General features: G+C 41.7%; 1 protein-coding gene across 3 annotated transcripts; it reads left to right on the top strand.

The window, feature by feature from the left end:
- The first annotated feature begins 101 nt into the window (after positions 1 to 101).
- Positions 102 to 9,391, top strand: MAIP1 (matrix AAA peptidase interacting protein 1). 3 transcript variants are annotated; one of them, XR_007920323.2, is made up of 5 exons: positions 102 to 554; positions 4,276 to 4,347; positions 4,759 to 4,885; positions 6,740 to 6,883; positions 8,987 to 9,391. XR_007920323.2 is itself a non-coding variant. In XM_051848327.2 (5 exons), the coding sequence occupies exons 1-5, from the start codon at positions 102 to 104 to the stop codon at positions 9,013 to 9,015; spliced, it is 783 nt and encodes a 260-aa protein (XP_051704287.1). In that variant the 3' UTR covers positions 9,016 to 9,391. The 3 variants fall into 3 exon arrangements, 2 of the variants coding, with proteins under 2 accessions (XP_051704287.1, XP_002712422.1); XM_051848327.2 differs by having other exon boundaries at positions 6,782 to 6,883; XM_002712376.5 differs by having other exon boundaries at positions 6,736 to 6,883.
- Positions 9,392 to 17,667: the final 8,276 nt, after the last annotated feature.

The raw sequence follows: 17,667 nt of genomic DNA, 5'->3' as shown, positions 1-17,667 counted from the left end.
GTGGGTCTCCAGGCGCTCTCCGTCCGCTTCGGCTGAGGTGGGTTCTAGCCGGCCTTCTTTTCAGCCAGCACAGGCCGGCCGAGGGGTGAGAGGTCGGAAACATGGCGCTAGCCGCTCGCCTCGTCCTCCCCCGCTTGCTGGTCTCGCGCTCGCTCCCGGGCGCGGCCGCCGGCTCCCGGACTCCCGGCGCTGCCGAGGTGAGGTGGCCGTTGCCCGGACTCTGCTGCTTCTGCTGCCGCCGCCTCGGCACGGGAGCGGCCCGCTTTCCTCGCAGCGCCCGGGCCTCGCTGGCCTCGGCCCTGCCCGCGCGGGGCCCCCGGCGGCCCTGCCCGAGCTCCCCGGGACTCCCTGCAGCCCTGGCTGCTTTCCCTGCCCGCGCGGGGCGAAGCTACAGCACCGAGCAGCAGCCGCAGCCGCGCCAGAAGACCAAGATGATCATTCTGGGCTTTTCCAACCCCATCAACTGGGTTCGGACTCGAATTTACTCCTTCCTTATCTGGGCGTATTTCGACAAGGAGTTCAGCATCGCAGAGTTTTCGGAGGGGGCGAAGCAGGTTGGTATGTCCGTGGTTGCCCCGCCCGCCGCATGCGCTTGCAGCCTCACGTGCAGACGTGCGTAGCACCGAGGTTTCTTCCTGAGACCCCGAGTCACCAAACTAGAGCTCAGGCTTTGGTAATTCGCAGCCCTGACTTTTGCCAGTTATGTCCCTGTTTCCGAATGGCCAGCTGCTCTGTCTTCCTCGTGCCAGGTTAATGGTCGCTGTGGGTCCTGATATTATTTGCCGTGTACATGCATTTCGGCTAGCATGAGGGGCCATCTCTTTGGACGTTCTTAGAGAGTTTGCCATTCCCAAACTTTGCAGAGCTTTGATAAACAGTAGAAGCCACTGTGCATTTTCCAGTTCATACCTCCACCTACACTAAGAGCATGCCATCTGTGGGATCGTTTCACAATGCTAGCATTGATATTTTCACTCTTAAGTTACTTCAGGTTATTTTTGTAATCACAGCCCTGAGTATTTATGTGACCTATTGGTTGTAAATGAAATGTTTTCAACTTGATGTAGTCGGTGTTACCTTCCTGCTTCCTTGAGTTGACTGTTGACGCCTGTATGACTTTATACAAAAAAATTTAAAAGCAAAGGGCAAGCTTGCTTAAAATGTCCAACCCAACATCATAACGAAGGGGTAAACTTCCACTCATGTCAGTTCTCAAAATCTTTCATCCATGCGGAGGGAAATTGGTGGGGTCCTACCGTTCTCCAGTGTTCACTGATGACATTTGAGTTTGTCTACCCCATAACACATAAGTGACTGTACCAGCTCATTTCTGTGTCAGTAAGGAATGGAAATCACCTCAACACCTTGAGCAGGAGGAAGACCGCATTCCCTGTTTGCTCTGAACAGAGGAGCATGGGACTTTTGGGAGGTCACTCTCTGATTCTAGTGGTTCTCCAGCTATTGCCTATTTTAGCCTCTCTCTTTGATATTAAGCAGTGCCTCCATTCCATCTGCCAATCTATATGCACTTCTGCTTGTGTAAGGCAACTTTTGGTCAGTTAACTATTCTGACTTCTGTATGACGTCAGCTATGGCAAATATTGAGCAATTCCCTTAAAACAGCGGTTACTTGAATGTGCCATTCAGATCAGGCAGATCAGTTCTTAAACACCTATGTCCTTATTAAAGGACACAGCCAAAAACTTCCCTGTCATGATACAACTGTACCTTCCCCCATGTGGGTATAATTCTAGGACTTGGGAATAATCTCATGTAAAAACATCAACTAGTTTATTCTCATTCGACTCCACTTCCCCTTTCTCCTTAGGCTACTCTCAGCCATCAGATGTTACCTTGGACTGTGAATATCAATTAGATCATATCCATCAAGATTTTTTATTTTTAGCCATTGAACCTGAAAACCGAAAAGACACCTATAGCTTAGTCCTCGATTACAAATGAATCCGTTTCAGACAGGTGAAGTGATCTGTTCAGTGATTCACACCACGAGCAGTCTTGGTCCTCCAGATTACCGGAGATTGAGACAGTTAAATGCACTCCAGGCAAGCTTCTGTTCGTTATGTGAGAGGGGAGTGGGTGATTTAATGTGTACAGGTGTTTATTAGCTACAGAAAGTAATAGGTGTGTATGACGTGAGATTTTCCCTGTAACCATCAAACCATATTCTATTTGTTTTCTTTTATCTTCCTTGTACATTTTAACCTTTTCCACCAAAAAGAAGGCTGCTTCTTGGAAGTCTTTGGAAGTTGGACACCCCTAAGTCATCAAGGCCTTACTGGGACAGCCCCTTCATGATTCATAATCATCTTTTAGGCTAATTTACTTGGTGTTGATCTTTGTTGGCCCTGCAAAGGAGAATCTAACCGTCTTTGTTTCTTTTGTGCAAATATTCATCCATCTTCCATATATGAAGCCTTACCAAAACATCATATCTGAATCCTGAATGCTCTGAAGTGTTTGTACAAAGGATCCTTGAATCCATTCGGATTTGTGCATTTTCTTAAAACTCAACTCCATAATTCTATTAGTTGGAGCTGCCATATTAAAGGACTACAGACTCAGTGGCTTGAACAACAGAAATTTCAATGTCAGGTTGCCAAGAGGGCTGTTTTTCCTGAAGCTCTCTCCATGTCTTGCCAATGCCATCTTGCCGTGTCCCTGCACAGTCTTGCCCCTGGTTTATTTTTGTGTGCCCAAACTTCCTCCTTTTATCGGACACAAGTCAGATTGGACTAAAGCCCACCACCTCATTTCAATTTAATCATCTCTTTGACAGCTCTGTTTCCAAATACAGTCTGAGGTGCTGGGGGCTAAGGCTTCTGCGTGTGAACGGGAGAGCACACTTCAGCTTGTAACAGTTACACACACATGACTGCTGCGCCTCGGCATCTCCTTTCTCCTGCCAGTCCTTCCTTTGGGAAGTCCTCTGTGGTCCTCCCAGATCGGGTGAAGAGGCTTCTGCTGTGTACCCGTGAATCATCGCATTCCTCCCCATTCTAAGTGTTAAACTTCCAGTTATCTCTTAACTCACACTTTCGTTTCCCATTGCTAGGAATGTAGAGAATTGTAGTTTAGTCCTCCCTCCAACTTAAGATGAGACTGATATTTCAAAGTTGGGATCCACAGAGTTTTAGACTAAAAACTTTTTTCTCTTGCCTCCCACTTTCCCTCTCTCTCTCTCTCTTTTTTTTTTTTTTTTAATTTGACAGGTAGAATTATAGATAGAGACAGAGAGTAAGGTCTTTCTTCCATTGGTTCACTCCCCAAATGGCCGCCACGGCCGGCGCTGCGCCGATCCGAAGCCAGGAGCCAGGTACTTCTTCCTGGTCTCCCATGCGGGTGCAGGGGCCCAAGCACCTGGGCCATCCTCCACTGCCCTCTTGGGCCACAGCAAAGAGCTAGACTGGAAGAGGAGCAACCGGGACTAGAACCCAGCGCCCACATGGGATGCCGCACTGCAGGTGGAGGATTAACCAAGTGAGCCACGTCACCGGCCCCTCCTATCTCTCTTAATGAGTCTCAGACTACAACCCACATCTCCAGATTTCCAGTACAGTCTAGACTGTCCTGCTGCCCAACTGCGATCTACGCATGGGTTATGTAACAGTCAGCTGCTTACCATCATTTTATAGGAGGGTTTTATTGAGGCATCTCATGTTTACAACCAGGTTTCTCAGTTTCTTTTTTTTTTTTTTTAAGATTTATTTCTTTTTGTTTGAATGCCAGAGTTACAGAGAGAGAGAGAGAGAGAAAGAGATCCTCCATCCATTTGTTCACTCTCCCAAATGGCTGCAATGGCCAGAGCTGGGCCAGACTGAAGCCAGGATACAAGAGCTTATTCTGGGTCTCCCATGTGGGTGAGGGTCCCAAGCACTTGCGCCATCTTCCACTGCTTTTCCAGATGCATCAACAGAGAGCTGGATTGGAAATGGATTAGCCAGGACTCAAACCAGCACCCACATAAGATGCCAGCACTGTGGGCGGCAGCTTTACCCACTATTCCACAGCACCAGCCCTTCCCCAGGTTCTAAGAGTAGATAAATAATTAGCAGTCAGCTCAATTATTACTATGTGGGAAGGCCATAAAAGGAAAGTTAGCCAATTTTGAAAGAATGCCTGACATTGGTATACGAGTACTTGATGTTTATCATCTATACTACAAAATAGTCTGAGAAACCTGACCATTTAAGTATGAGTATCCTGTGGTATTTTGAAATAATAATTGCCACCATCCTCCCACTATTTTTTTTCAAGGCTTTTGCTTATGTATCCAAGTTGCTGTCACAGTGTAAATTTGATCTTTTGGAAGAACTTGTGGCCAAAGAGGTAAAGTATTACTTTAATTTTCCTTTAAAAATAAAGGCATTACTCTTGCAGTAGAATAATAAGCATTTTCCATATTTGTGCTTAAAAATTGTGTGCCAGCAGCCAAAGTAGTCTGTTTAGTGTATCTGTCCAATGGGTAACTTGGTTCATACAAAACCGTGAAATGACTCCTGCTGCTTAGCATATAAGTAAGTAAAAGTGATGTTTTTCTGTTCCTCTTACATAGAATGTTCTGTTAGGAGTCATCTAGTTGAATGATTAGATGCCTGTCAGCCTTGCTTCTGACGATGAATAAATTCAGTAGTAAATTTTAAAATACTTAGAAAAATTTATTTCATGATAAAGATCACTTTCAGAAAAGATTTTAAGAATTGAATTGGTGAACTAATGGGTTGCTTTTTCCAAATATAGGTGCTACATGTATTGAAAGAAAAGGTTACTTCTCTACCTGATAACCATAAAAGTGCCCTTGCTGCTGACATAGATGAAATTGTATATACATCAACAGGAGACATCTCCATTTACTATGATGAGAAAGGTAATGCTGGAGCATTCTGTAGAAGATCCACAGTTAGCTGGTGTAGCTAAAGTAGAGGATAGTCACAAAATAGTTAGGTTCTCTAAGTATGTACTTACAAGTATATAGTTGATACTTAGAGAATTTAGAATAAATTATATAGTAATTCTTTAAAGACCTAAGTCCAAAAGAGTTAAGATATGGAAATAGTTTTTTATGCCTCCCTGTTTAAAAAAATTTTTTTAAGTTTCAAATTAATTTATTATTTGAAAGGCAGAGAGAGAAAAATCTCCCATCTACTGGTTTACTCTCCAAATTGCTACAACAGCAGGAGTTGGGCCAGGCTACAACCAGGAACCCAGAACTGGTCTGGATTTCCTGATTGGGTAGCAAGGACCCAAGTACTTGAGCCATCATCCACTGCCTCCCAGGGGCAACACTGGCAGAAAGTTAGAAGCAGAAGCAGAGTTGGGATTCAAACCCAGGAACTCCAATAAGGAATGCAGTAACGGCTTGTCAAACTCCCATTCCTCTAATACCTCGATATCGAGAACTTTTTCCTACTACTATGTAATTCACAAGAGAGAACATCATTACTTAAAAGTGATAATAATATAGTCTGTTTAGGACTAGTTGTTGTTATGTCTTAAACTGAAAATGTTAATGTTTCATATTTTCTAACTTGAAAGAAACAATTGAGCATTTTAAATTACCAGCTACCTGTTAGATGGAAAGAGTGGGAGTAAAAGGAAATAAGATTATATCAGCTAGAGAGTGGTATGAAAATTAGACTAATTGCAGAACTCCCAAGCTGAACTTATTTGGAGATAATGAAAAAAGTTGGAAGGAATTGGTTCTGTTGTCCAGTGCATACATTTCCCTATAGCATTCCTAAAAATTCCTTGACTTGTTCCTTCTACACATATTTGCAAATGTTTTCTGTGCCAGATACAGGAGAAATTAAACTTCTGCTTTTAAATCCTCCCCAAAAATTATTTATACACATCAGTTTGAAATATTTGTAAAGATATTTTTAGTAATAAATAGTTTCTTTTCCTCTAATGTTTCATTTATTTATTTTTACTTGATAAGCAGAGAGACAGAAAGAAAGAGACAGTTAGAAAGCCCCCATCTACAGGTTCATTCCCAAAATGCCCATGGCATCTACGACTGGCCCAGGCTGAAGCTGGGAGCCAGGAACTGAGTCCAGGTCCCCCATAGGGGTGGCAGGAACCTGAGGACCTCAGCCATCAGAGTCTAGATTAGCAGTCAACTGTTATCAGGATATCAGGAGCCAGTGCTGGGACTCAACCAAGGCCTTCCATTAGGGGGCGCAGACAGCCTTCCTAAGCGGCATCTTACCTGGTGGGCCAACCTCCTGCCCCCTCCTCTAATATGTTTATTTGCATGACCACACCATGGTCGTCACACAAACTGATTTTTTCACAGGATAGAATCAGAATCACCAGGCATAGCAAAAAGAATTAGAATAGAATAGGAGCAGTTCTTCCTTCTGGCCCTTGGATTAAGTTAATTACTTAGCAGCAAAAAATAGATTTTTTTTCCTCCTCAATTTTGGTTTGACAATAGATATCAGTTATATTATTGTAACTTTAGAAAATGCCACAAATTAAAATTTGTTAAAGTCTGTACTTAGTAAATAGTAACTTTATTACTGATGCCATAAACCCTAAGAGAATTTTCTAAAAGTAAAAAATTTACAGATATCTTAAGTTACACCAGAATAAGTACAGAATTTTATCTGTAATAACTGTATAGCCACTACCAATTACCAATTTCATTTTGTATATATGAATGATAGACTAATATGATTTGTCTTTGTACATGTGTCTGTGTGTTTTTTCTCTAAGGAAGGAAGTTTGTTAACATCCTGATGTGCTTTTGGTATCTAACCAGTGCCAACGTCCCCAATGAAACTATACGTGGAGCCAGTGTATTCCAAGTTAAGTTGGGGGATCAGAATGTGGAAACTAAACAACTTCTTAGTGCAAGCTATGAGTAAGTGTAATTATATTTCCTTACTTCCTCTGTCTAGAAAATGGAAGATAGTGTGAGCTCATCATTAAAGGGAGCTTTAGGAAGAAAAGAATTGAAACTGCACACATTATTTGTAAAGAGAAAAGGTCATAAAGACACAGTGGAAATGAACAGGAGTATTGGGAAGTTAGAAAGAGGTAATATTGCTGAGTTTAAATGGTTTGTCAGCTGTCCATCACAGGCTACCCCAAAACTCAGAGGCTTCAAACACCCATTGTGTTTCCTGCTGTTGCAGTGCTCAGGGGCTTTGGAAAGGCTCTGCTGTGCGGTTTGCTTTGCTCCACCTGGTATCAGCTGGAGGATTCATTTCCGTGATGGTGTCTTCGTTCCTGTGTGGCACCTTGGTGCCCACAGGGTTCTGCACAACCTCTCATTCTCCACGGTTTCTCTGGCTTGGCTCCTGGTGGTTTCAGACTAGTCGCATCTTTTACATGGTTGGATTCCAACAAGCAAAAAAATGGAAGCTCCTAGACCAGTAAAGGGCTTTGCCCAGAATGAGAGTAACCTCATTTCTGCTGGGATCTATTGGTCAAAGTAGTCACAGGCCCTGTACAGTTTAAAGTCTGTGGAGAGATTCCACCACCTTCTGGGTCAACATATGGCAAGGCCACATTGCCTAAGAGCACCTGGGATAGGAGATGTGGTTGTGGCCTTCTTTGGAAACTACAGTCTGCTGTGATGACCGTGTAGATCATTCATTCTTTAGACACATTTCCCTTATACCAGTCGAGGTTCAGTTACAAAACTGAAGGGACATGGCCTTTGAGGAGATGCTGTCTAGTAGAAGGTTAGCAGGTTATTTAGAAGAGACATTGTGCTGTATTTTTTGTGCTATTAAAGTTTGGAAAAGTGAACAACTGGAAAAGTCAGTGGATAAGTAATTAATATTTATTTAAAAGACAATACCATTGTTATGATGCCGGTTATATAGATTTTCTGTAAAATAATAAATTCCATTTTCTTTCTTAGGTTATAAGAAAAAAAAACCTTATAACCTAAAAAAGAAAATATATTCTCACTAAAGTAAAAGGGAATTATGTCTTCATTTTTTTTTTCAGTTTTCTTGAAAGAAGTATGGGTGTTTTTAAAATTTTGCCTCATTTGTAATTACTCAAAATAGTCTGTATAAATACTTACTTAATTTAAATTCCTGAATTCTCTTTTTTTAGTACTTTGTTCATAATTAATGATTACTATCAGTAATACTAAACTAAGTCTCTTCTGATCTTCCAGTAAGACCATAGATAGCTCATAAACATTTTTTCAAGATTAATAAGTATATATAAATCAAATTCCACTATTTAGTCTTAAGTTGGTATTATTTGAAAAACAGTATCTTCTATAAATTATATATTTGAAGTTCTGTTTACATCAATAGTCCAACTTACTGTTCCTCATATAAAGCATGTGTTATTCCCAGTATTTATTTATTTATTTATTTATTTTAAAGATGTATTTATTTATTTGAAAGAGTTACACAGAGAGAGAAGGAGAGGCCGAGAGAGAGAGAGACAAGGAGAGAGGTCTTCCTTCCACTGGTTCATTCCGCAACTGGCTGCAATGGCCAGAGCTGCGTTGATCTGAAGCCAGGAGCCAGAGGCTTCTTCTGGGTCCCCCACGTTGGTGCAGGGGCCCAGGGACTTCACCCATCTTCTACTGCTTTCCCAGGCCATAGCAGAGAGCTGGTTCGGAAGTGGAGCAGCCAGGAATCAAACCGGCGCCCAAATAGGATGCCAGCACCGCAGGCGGCAGATTTAGCCACAATGCCACAGTACCGGCCCCTATTCCCAGTATTTAATAACAAAATAATGTTCAAGTTTCTCCCAGAAGCTTGAAGACATCGAATGTAGATCAGTTTATTAAAATACTCATTTAAGTTAAAAATGCACTTCAATTTCGTGGATACATTTTTTGTGATTGAATTGGTTGGTTAAACTTTATTTTGTTTTGATATGCCATTAACCATTAGTTTGTTGCTAAAAGCTGCTTTTAACCTTACAAATTATATAGTTATCAAGAAGTATTTGGGCTGATGTAAAGTTTTCTTTATAATATTTCTCCTAGATTTCAGAGAGAATTTACACAAGGAGTAAAGCCCAACTGGACCATTGCACGGATTGAACACCCAAAATTATTGGAATAATCTTTCTTGGAAAAACCAGCTAATGGACTTTGAGCAATTGCTGTGAAAAACTGAGAAAGAAAAGTATTTGGGTCATTTGATCTTCACTTAATTAAGTCTGTGGGTTACTTTTATATTATTGTGAAATACTTTCTTGCAGTATATTGATATGATACAGTAAAGCATTTTCCACATACTGTTACTACCTTCTTTAAAAGAGATCAAAGTAAAAGAAACAGTAACAACACATTGTTGGTGTCATTTTTAATATCATTTCTAGTATTATGTACACAACACACACAATCTGTACTTTTATAGTCATAATAAAGATGATATTTTAAAAGCTACTTGCACGTTTCTTTAAAAAAATGATTTATTTATTTATTTGAAAGGCAGAGTTAGAGAAAGAGAGAGACAAAGAGATCTTCCATCCTCTGATTCACTCCCCAAATGACCACAACAGCCAGGGCTGATCCAGGCTAAAGCCAGGAGCTTTATCCAGGCCTCCCACTTGGGTGCAGAGGCCGAAGAACTTGGGCCATCTTTCACTGCTTTCCCAGGTGCATTAGCACGGAGCTGGATTGGAAATGGGGCAGCTGAGACACAAACTGGCGCCCATAGCGGATGCTGGCATTGCAGGTGGCAGCTTAACTGCTACACCACAATGCCAGCTCTTACACATTTCTGAGTTACCAATATTTAATTATTTTATTTGTATTCAATGCATCTGTAACATTAATGTAAGATTTATTTCACTACTGCTGTTTGATCCTCTTTGGTTTCTACCCAGGTGAGAAGGAGTGGACAGTTATAGCAGACTGGTCTCTGCAGAACTAAAGATCAGTGAACTTAAAACAAACTTAAGCACAGAGGGAAAAAAATATAGCAATGCTTGACACCTGAAGGGTAACCACAACTATTCTAAGATACTTCTATTTGGAGTCCTGGAAGTAGGGGTTGGGACAAAAACAATATATTAAGAAATAATGGCTGAAATTTTTCCTGATTGATGAAAACTATAAACCCACAAATGCAAGTAATCCAACAAGCAAAGTGATAAATTTTTTCAAAATCTCATCAAGGTACATCATAATGGAACTGTTGAAAACCGGAGCAAGATGTAAAAGCAACTGGAGAAAAAGAAAAAGACATTCCGTATACAGGAACCAAGCTATGGATGACCTTTTTTTTCTTTCTTAATCTATAGAATGGCATTTTTAGAGTGTTGAAAGATTAAAAAAAAAAAAAATGACCTGTTGACCTAGAAGTCTATATTCCATAGAAAATACCCTTCAGGTGTGAAGATGGAAAAAACTTTTTCAAACAGGGAATAAATGAGAGAATTTGTTACCAAAGGACATGCTTTTTAACTGATGGACAGTATAGAGTTTAAAAATGGGCCTGTGCATATGTAGACAATATTTTTAACAAAGGTCCCAAAGTAATGCGATGAGGAAGATAGTCTTTTGAACAAATGGATTAACTTCATTAATCTGGGAAGTGCACCTCAACTGTTTACACCATGCACAATTTCAATACAAATTTAGATTGTGAATTGGGACATAGACTTCACCAAAAGTGAAACCTAGAAATTCTTAAAAGAGAAAGTCTTTGCTAGCTTGGGATAGTAAAAGATTTTTTAGGATGTTAACAGTGTGAACTTTGAAAGAAATAACTTGTAAACTGGCATTTATTAAAACTGCCCTTTCATAGAAACCAGTGTGAGAATTGAAAGACAGTTTATATATTGGGAGAAAATATTGGCAATTCGTGTATCTGCAAAGCACTTATATCCAGAACATATAAATAATTCTTACAGCTCAATAGTGAGAAGTCAAATAGCTCAACCGGGCAGAAGATTTGAATAGATTTTTATTTAGCATTTGAATTACCAAGGACAATCAACACCATTAGTCATTAGGAAAACAAAAACAACAAGATACAGGACCACTAGGATGGTTTAAATAACACTGAGAACTGCCAATAGCAACTGTTGATGAAGATACTGAACAACTGGAATTCATACATTGCTGGTAGGCATGCAAAATGCTACAGCCATTTGGAGATGGTTGTGCAGTTTGTTATAAAGTTATAAACGTACCAGAAGACTCAGCAGTTCTGTTCCGAAGTATTTGCCCAAAAGAAGTGAAAACATTCACATAAAGCCTTGTTCTTGGATACTACTAGCAATTTTTTTTTCTTAACAACTCCCACTTGGAAGACCCAAATGTTCAGTCAATGAGTGGATATACAAGTAACAAGGAAGCTAGATATAAGAGCACTTACTTTACTTAATCCATAATTCTATTTCTGTGTAATTCTAGAAATCTAAAACTATCAGGAAGCAAAGTGCCTGTAGTTGAGGCAGAGGGTGGGTTGAGGGGTCGGACATGGACTACAAGGCTATATGAAGGAGGTTTGGGGAGGTGACAAATTGTATAAGTGTCGATTGCAGTAGTGGTTATATGGATTTATGGATTTATTCAGTTGTGACTCATCAAACAATTTAAAATGGGAACATTTTGTTATATGGAATCTGGGAGGAAGTTGAACTCTGTAACTGCAACTTGCAAAGCTGGCCTTATGTTTTCCCTATTCATTATTAATATAAAACATTTCAGCAAACTATATTAAGTCTGACTTTGGTTTGGGGTATTTAAAAGACCTATTATTATGGGGCCAGTGCTGTGGTGTGGCAGGTAAAGCCACCGTCTGTAGGGCAGGCATCCCTTATGGGCACCACTTCCCATCCAGCTCCTTGCTAGTGTGCCTGGGGAAGCAGCAGGAGATGGCCCAAAGTCCTTGAGCCCCTGCACCCACGTGGGAGACTCAGAGAAAGCTCCTGGCTCCTGACTTTGGCCTGGCCCAGCCCTAGCCACTACAGCCATTTGAGAAGTGAACTAGCAGATGGAAGATCTCTTGTCTCTCCGTCTTTCTCTGTAACTCTGCTTTTCAAATAAAATAAATATTCAAAAAAGAAAAAGGATCTATTATAAGTATAGGCACTTCTTGAACTACAGAAATGATTATCACGAATTTCTTTTATGTCTGGTAAGGGTAATAGAGTTTCTTTTAAACTAATAAAGAAAAAATAACAGTGTTGTGATTAATTAATTGGTAGAAAAACATTGGGTATTTTCAGTTCAGAATAAGAATTGAACTGCATTTCCTGACTCCAACTTCCTGGTAATCCAGAAAGGGATTGGGAGACAGTAGGTATTGATGACTCAAGGGTTTGAGTTCCTGCTGCCCACAGCAGAGACCTGGATTAAATTCCAGGCTCCCTGCTTCAGTACCAGCCGACAACCCTTGGTCATTTGGAGAGTGAATCAGCAAATGGGAGCTTTCTATCTCACTGCCTCTCAAACTAATTAATTAACTATTTTAACAGTATTGCATCTAATACTATCATATTTAAAGATGTTCCTAGTACCCGATCTGAAGAGCTTTTAACTAAATTAGCTGAGGCTACACTAATTCTGAAGCAATAAGCAAGGGTCTTTGACATTGGTAGCTTTGGGATCCGCAAGGAGGGAAGACCTACACTTCCGGGAATGGAGAGGCCTACTTCCGGGGAAGAAAAGTCCTTGTCAAGGTCCGTGCGGGTGCCTAAAGGTCAACCAATGAGGATCAGACCCGCCTCAACCTTTAACCCCCATGCCCTGAATCTATAAAAGGGGCTCTCTCAATCTCTGACGTGCGACTTCCCCAGCCCCCGCTCTGTTGCTCTGTTGGGACCGGGGAACCTCGCCCGGAAGCGGAACCCCAATAAAAGCCTGTGAATTAACTGATTCATCTGCCTGGGAAGATCTGTTATACGCCAGACACCTTACAGACATGTGTCAAACTGATGTTGGTCTTTGATTGCTTCTGTATTTTCCAGTGTAAGAATTCATCCCAGGATCTTGGTCCACTTCATGTCTCACACCTGGAATCAGTCATTTCTCCAAGGCATCTTGATTTCTTCTCAGGGCAAAGTAGTTTAGAGACCACAATATGAGCATCTTGAGGTGTTTTCACATTGCATGTCTGTAGGAGGGTATTCATGTTTTAGATTATGAGTATTTGAGAATTTTGGAAATTTATCCACAGGAATTTTGGGAGAGTTCAGTGTGGGCTCTTTGCCTTTCCTTCTGTCCATTCTGTTTAAAATAACCCCTCCTCCATCACTCTGTGTGCCACAGTCCTCATCTATTGTGTTTTATAGCACTTACCACCACCTGATATTAATGTATATCATTTTGTTTATTTGTCCCATTGTCTATATTTTCAATTAAGATAGAAATTTGTCTTTCTTGTTCACTGCTGTATTCCCAAGGTCTAAAACAATGTCTGATATACAGTGGAACTCAGTAAATATTAATTGAATGTATAAATAAATCAGAGAGCCTCGTTGCTCTTGAATTTTCTAGTTCACATGATAGAAAGGTTTCTTTCTCTTGCTTTTGGCTTGACACTCTAGCAAGCTGGATGTGATTTTTATCACGTACAGTCCTCCTCTCAAGGTATGGTGTTATTGGTTATGTAATCATGCTTCTTTGGTCCTATAATAAATGTCATTTATTCTAAGTACCACACGGTGGAGCTATTGTGCGTGGAATCTGAATACCAGACATGGCAGTGAGTTTGATAGGGTATGAAGTCACTAAGGAATGGGAGGATGGCTTTGCTTACTGACAGATTTTCCTGCATAGAGGCAAGTAGCTGATGGGAATTGCTCCACAAAAGTTTTTAGGAATATAATTGGCTGGTACTAAAGGTTTATGTGCAAAGGGCAAATTGGGAGAGACTTTTGCCCATATCTCCTTTGTTGCTGGAACCATAGGTTTTTTGTTCACAGTTTTTTTTTTTTTTTTTCCTGGATTGTGTGGCGCATTACTCAGGTTAATACAGTTTATGCTGCGGGCCAGCACCATGGCTCACTTGGTTAATCTTCCACCTGTGGTGCCGGCATCCAATGTGGGCTCTGGGATCTGGTCCTGGTGCTCCTCTTCCAGGCCAGCTCTCTGCTGTGGCCCAGGAAGGCAGTGGAGGATGGCCAGGTGCTTGGGCTCCTGCACTCGCATGGAGACCAGGAGGAGGCACCTGGCTCCTGGCTTCGGATCGGTACAGCGCTGGCCATGGCGGCCATTTGGGGAGTGAACCGGCAGAGGGAAGACCTTTCTCTCTGTCTCTCTCTCTGTCTATATCTCTACCTGTCAAATAAAAAAAAATACAGTTTATGCTGCACTAATGAACAACCTCTGAGTTTCACTAGATTAAAACAAAATGGCTTTTATTTTTTTAATCCTACATGAAGGACGCATGAAGCCTCAGCTCAGTGGCGGCTCATCTTCCTCCCTAGGCACAGGAGATGGAAAGACACTACAGGAAACTAGAGCGAATGGGAAATGCAACTCCGAAGGGTCTCCTGGGAGCGACTATTGCTGAATTTAGAAGACAACCTGTTGGCCAGAATCCCTACTTAACCACAAGAATCCAGGAAGAATGATTCTACCATGTTTCTGGAAAGCACAGTGAAAAGTATTTGGTTAATAGCAATACCAATTACCACATATAAAGAGTAACCATTTCTCTTGTTTTAACCTTAGGAACTGCTGCATTAGAGCCAGGCTGAATGTGCTACAGGAAACTCGGCAGAAGGAAGAACTTTCTAGACTTTTTGGTTATATTTTACTGGCTGAGAATATTTTTTAAGAATTATTATTTATTTCTTTATTTGAAAGAGTTACAGAGCAAGGGGGAAAGACAGAGAGTAAGATCTTCCATGCTGTGGGTCGTTCCCCAAATGGCCTAAACGGCCGGAGCTGGGCTGGTCTGAAGCCAGGAGCCAGGAGCCAGGAGCATCTTGTGGGTCTCCCGAATGGGAACAGGAGCCCAAGGACTTGGGCCATCTTCTACTGCTTTGTCAGGCCATAGCAAAGACCCAGATCAGAAGAGGAGCAGCAGGGACTTGAACCGGTGCCCATATGGAATTCCAGTACTGCAGGCGGTGGCTTTACCCACTATACCACAGTGCCAGCCCCAGCTGAGAATGATTGACTCTGTTACTACAGTACCCTGAAGATGTGATTCTTACTGTATGCCAATGATTGCAGATGTCTTAAACTCACTTTAAATGAAAAACTTGAGTTCCACCGTCTTCATTTGATGAGATATACCAATGTGAATTAAAACATTCCTTAGATTAATGGGGACACTATATAAAGTCAACATTGGTTAACTAAAACCTTATGTAATATCAGCCTTATTATAACCTGTTCATCTTTAAGATAATTTTTTTAAATTTGAAATGCAGAGTCACAAAGAGAGAGAGGAAGAAACAGAAAGAGGTCTTTCATCTGCTGGTTTACTCCCCAAATGGATGCAAAGGCCCAGGCTGGGGCAGGTGGAAGCCAGGAGCCAGGAGCTTGATCTGGGTCTCCCATGTGGGTGCAAAGGCCCAAGGATTTGGGCCATCCCCCACTACTTTCCTAGGCCAGTAACAGGGAGCTGGATCAAAAGTGGAGGAGCCTGGATTTGAACTGGTTGCCCATAACAGTTGCTGGCACTGCAGGCCACAGCTTTAACCCACTGAGCCACAGCACCAGCACCCTCAAAATAATTTTCAGAAACTTAGATAAAATCAGACTTTAATTATGCAAATATGTATCAAGTAGGATTAGTTCTGAATGCATGAAACAGAAACCTTAAAAAATAGTGGCTTAGATAATGTAGATTATTGAATTACACTAACACAAGTCCAGAGAGACAATGTATTGGGCTGGTATACCCATTCTACAGAATCCCAGGGATCCAGGCTCCTTCTAGTCATAACTGCTTTTCTTAGGGTATGACCCTTGTTCTCATAGTACAAAGTGGTTGACGGAATGCCAGCCATCATATCCATACTCCAGGCATCAGAACAGATGGAAGGGAAGGGTGGGCAAAGGGTGTATACATCAACTGTCTGTTAAGAGGATTTCTTAGAAATCATACAACATACATCCACTTAATTTTATTGGCCTCGAATCCATCATATAACCACACATAACTGCAAGGGGGACTTGGAGTCACTCTTATAGCTGGGTACATTCTGTTGCCCTCAAATAAAACTAGAGGATCTAAAACTAAGGAGAAGTGAACAGGAAACCAGCAATTTCCCTCAGTGGGCTGGTTTCTTGAGTCCTGAGCCGGTGTGGCCTTGATAAACAGACCTGCTTTTCCTCGCTGGACTGAGAACCAACTTTCAGAGACCACATGCTAGTTTGTAACTGGAATCTGGCAATAGTTCTCAATATTGCACAGCTAGTTTTTTAAAGGATTTGTTTATTTATTTGAAAGGCAGATTACAGAGAGGCAGAGGCAGAAAGAGAAATGTCTTCTATCTATTGGTTCACTCCCCAAATGACTGCAATGGCTGAAGCTGAGCCGATCCAAAGCCAGGAGCCTGGATCTCTCAGGTGGGTACAGGGGCCCAAGCAGTTGGGCCATCTTCCGCTGCTTTCCCAGGCACATTAGCAGAGAGCTGGATCAGAAGTGGAGCAGCTGAGACTTGAACCAGTGCCCATATGGGATGCCGGCATTGCAGTGGCATTACCTGCTGCACCAGAATGCTGGCCCCTGCACAGCTAATTTTTAAAATTCAAGTGGAATAGAGAACCCAGAGAAAATTTTTGACTCCAGAACTATTTAAGGATTTTTTTTAAATGGTATTGTCCAGAACCCTGAGGTTCATAGCCTGTGGCTTATTTATACCATGTACAGGTTCCTTCCTGGAGGACCATGTGTATAAGAAGCCTCCTCCTCCACCTCCTCCTCTTTTATAAACCAGTAAATCTACTGGACATTCCATAAAAATTTACTTCCTTAATAAATTGCATCTCCAGCTCTCTTTTATGTGGGATGTAGGCGTGGTTATCCTCTGTTTACCTCCTATCTCACGACTGCTATCTTACAGGAGAAGTAGGCAACGTAGCCTGTGATTCTTTTTACCTTTGTGTAGTGTAGAGAAATCCACTAGGAACAGTGGAAGAATTAGATAATCAGTTTCTTTTATGACTCGTTCCTTTGCTCCGACTTTGCGGCTGCAGGGTAGCTACGGGCAGAGCAGTTTGGGTTTAAGAGAACACCTTGCCTGCCCTCCCCAGCACACTGCAACCTGGTTTTATGATGCGTAGGGCAGCTAAAATGCTTCAACAGTGCAAAATGGGCTTGTGCTCTGCTCTCCTTTGTTTTTAACTTCCTTCTTACAGCTCCACATCAGAATGACCCACTGTGCTCCAGAGCACAGGAAGTCACAGTGTGGTTTTATCTCAGATCCACGTAGCCAAATCCAATAATTGACCTCGTGAACTATTCACTGGTAGGAAAGAGACTCCTTGTTGTGGCTTCTTCAAGAAAACAAGCAGAAATCACAAAAGATTTAAAAAAAAAAAAATAGGAGCTGGCACTGTGGTGCAGCGGGTTAAAGCCCTGTCCTGGCATACTGACATCCAATATAGGCGCTGGTTTGAGTACCGTCTGCGCTACTTCCAATCCAGCTGTCTGCCAATGCACCTTGGAAAGCAGTGGAAGATGGCCTGAGTGCTTGGGCCCCTGCACCCGTGTGGTAGACTCCGATGAAGTGCTAGGCTTCTGGCTT

Source organism: Oryctolagus cuniculus, chromosome 3, assembly GCF_964237555.1.
Source record: "Oryctolagus cuniculus chromosome 3, mOryCun1.1, whole genome shotgun sequence".
NCBI classification, from domain to species: domain Eukaryota; kingdom Metazoa; phylum Chordata; class Mammalia; order Lagomorpha; family Leporidae; genus Oryctolagus; species Oryctolagus cuniculus.
This window is presented reverse-complemented; position numbering and strand designations above follow the sequence as displayed.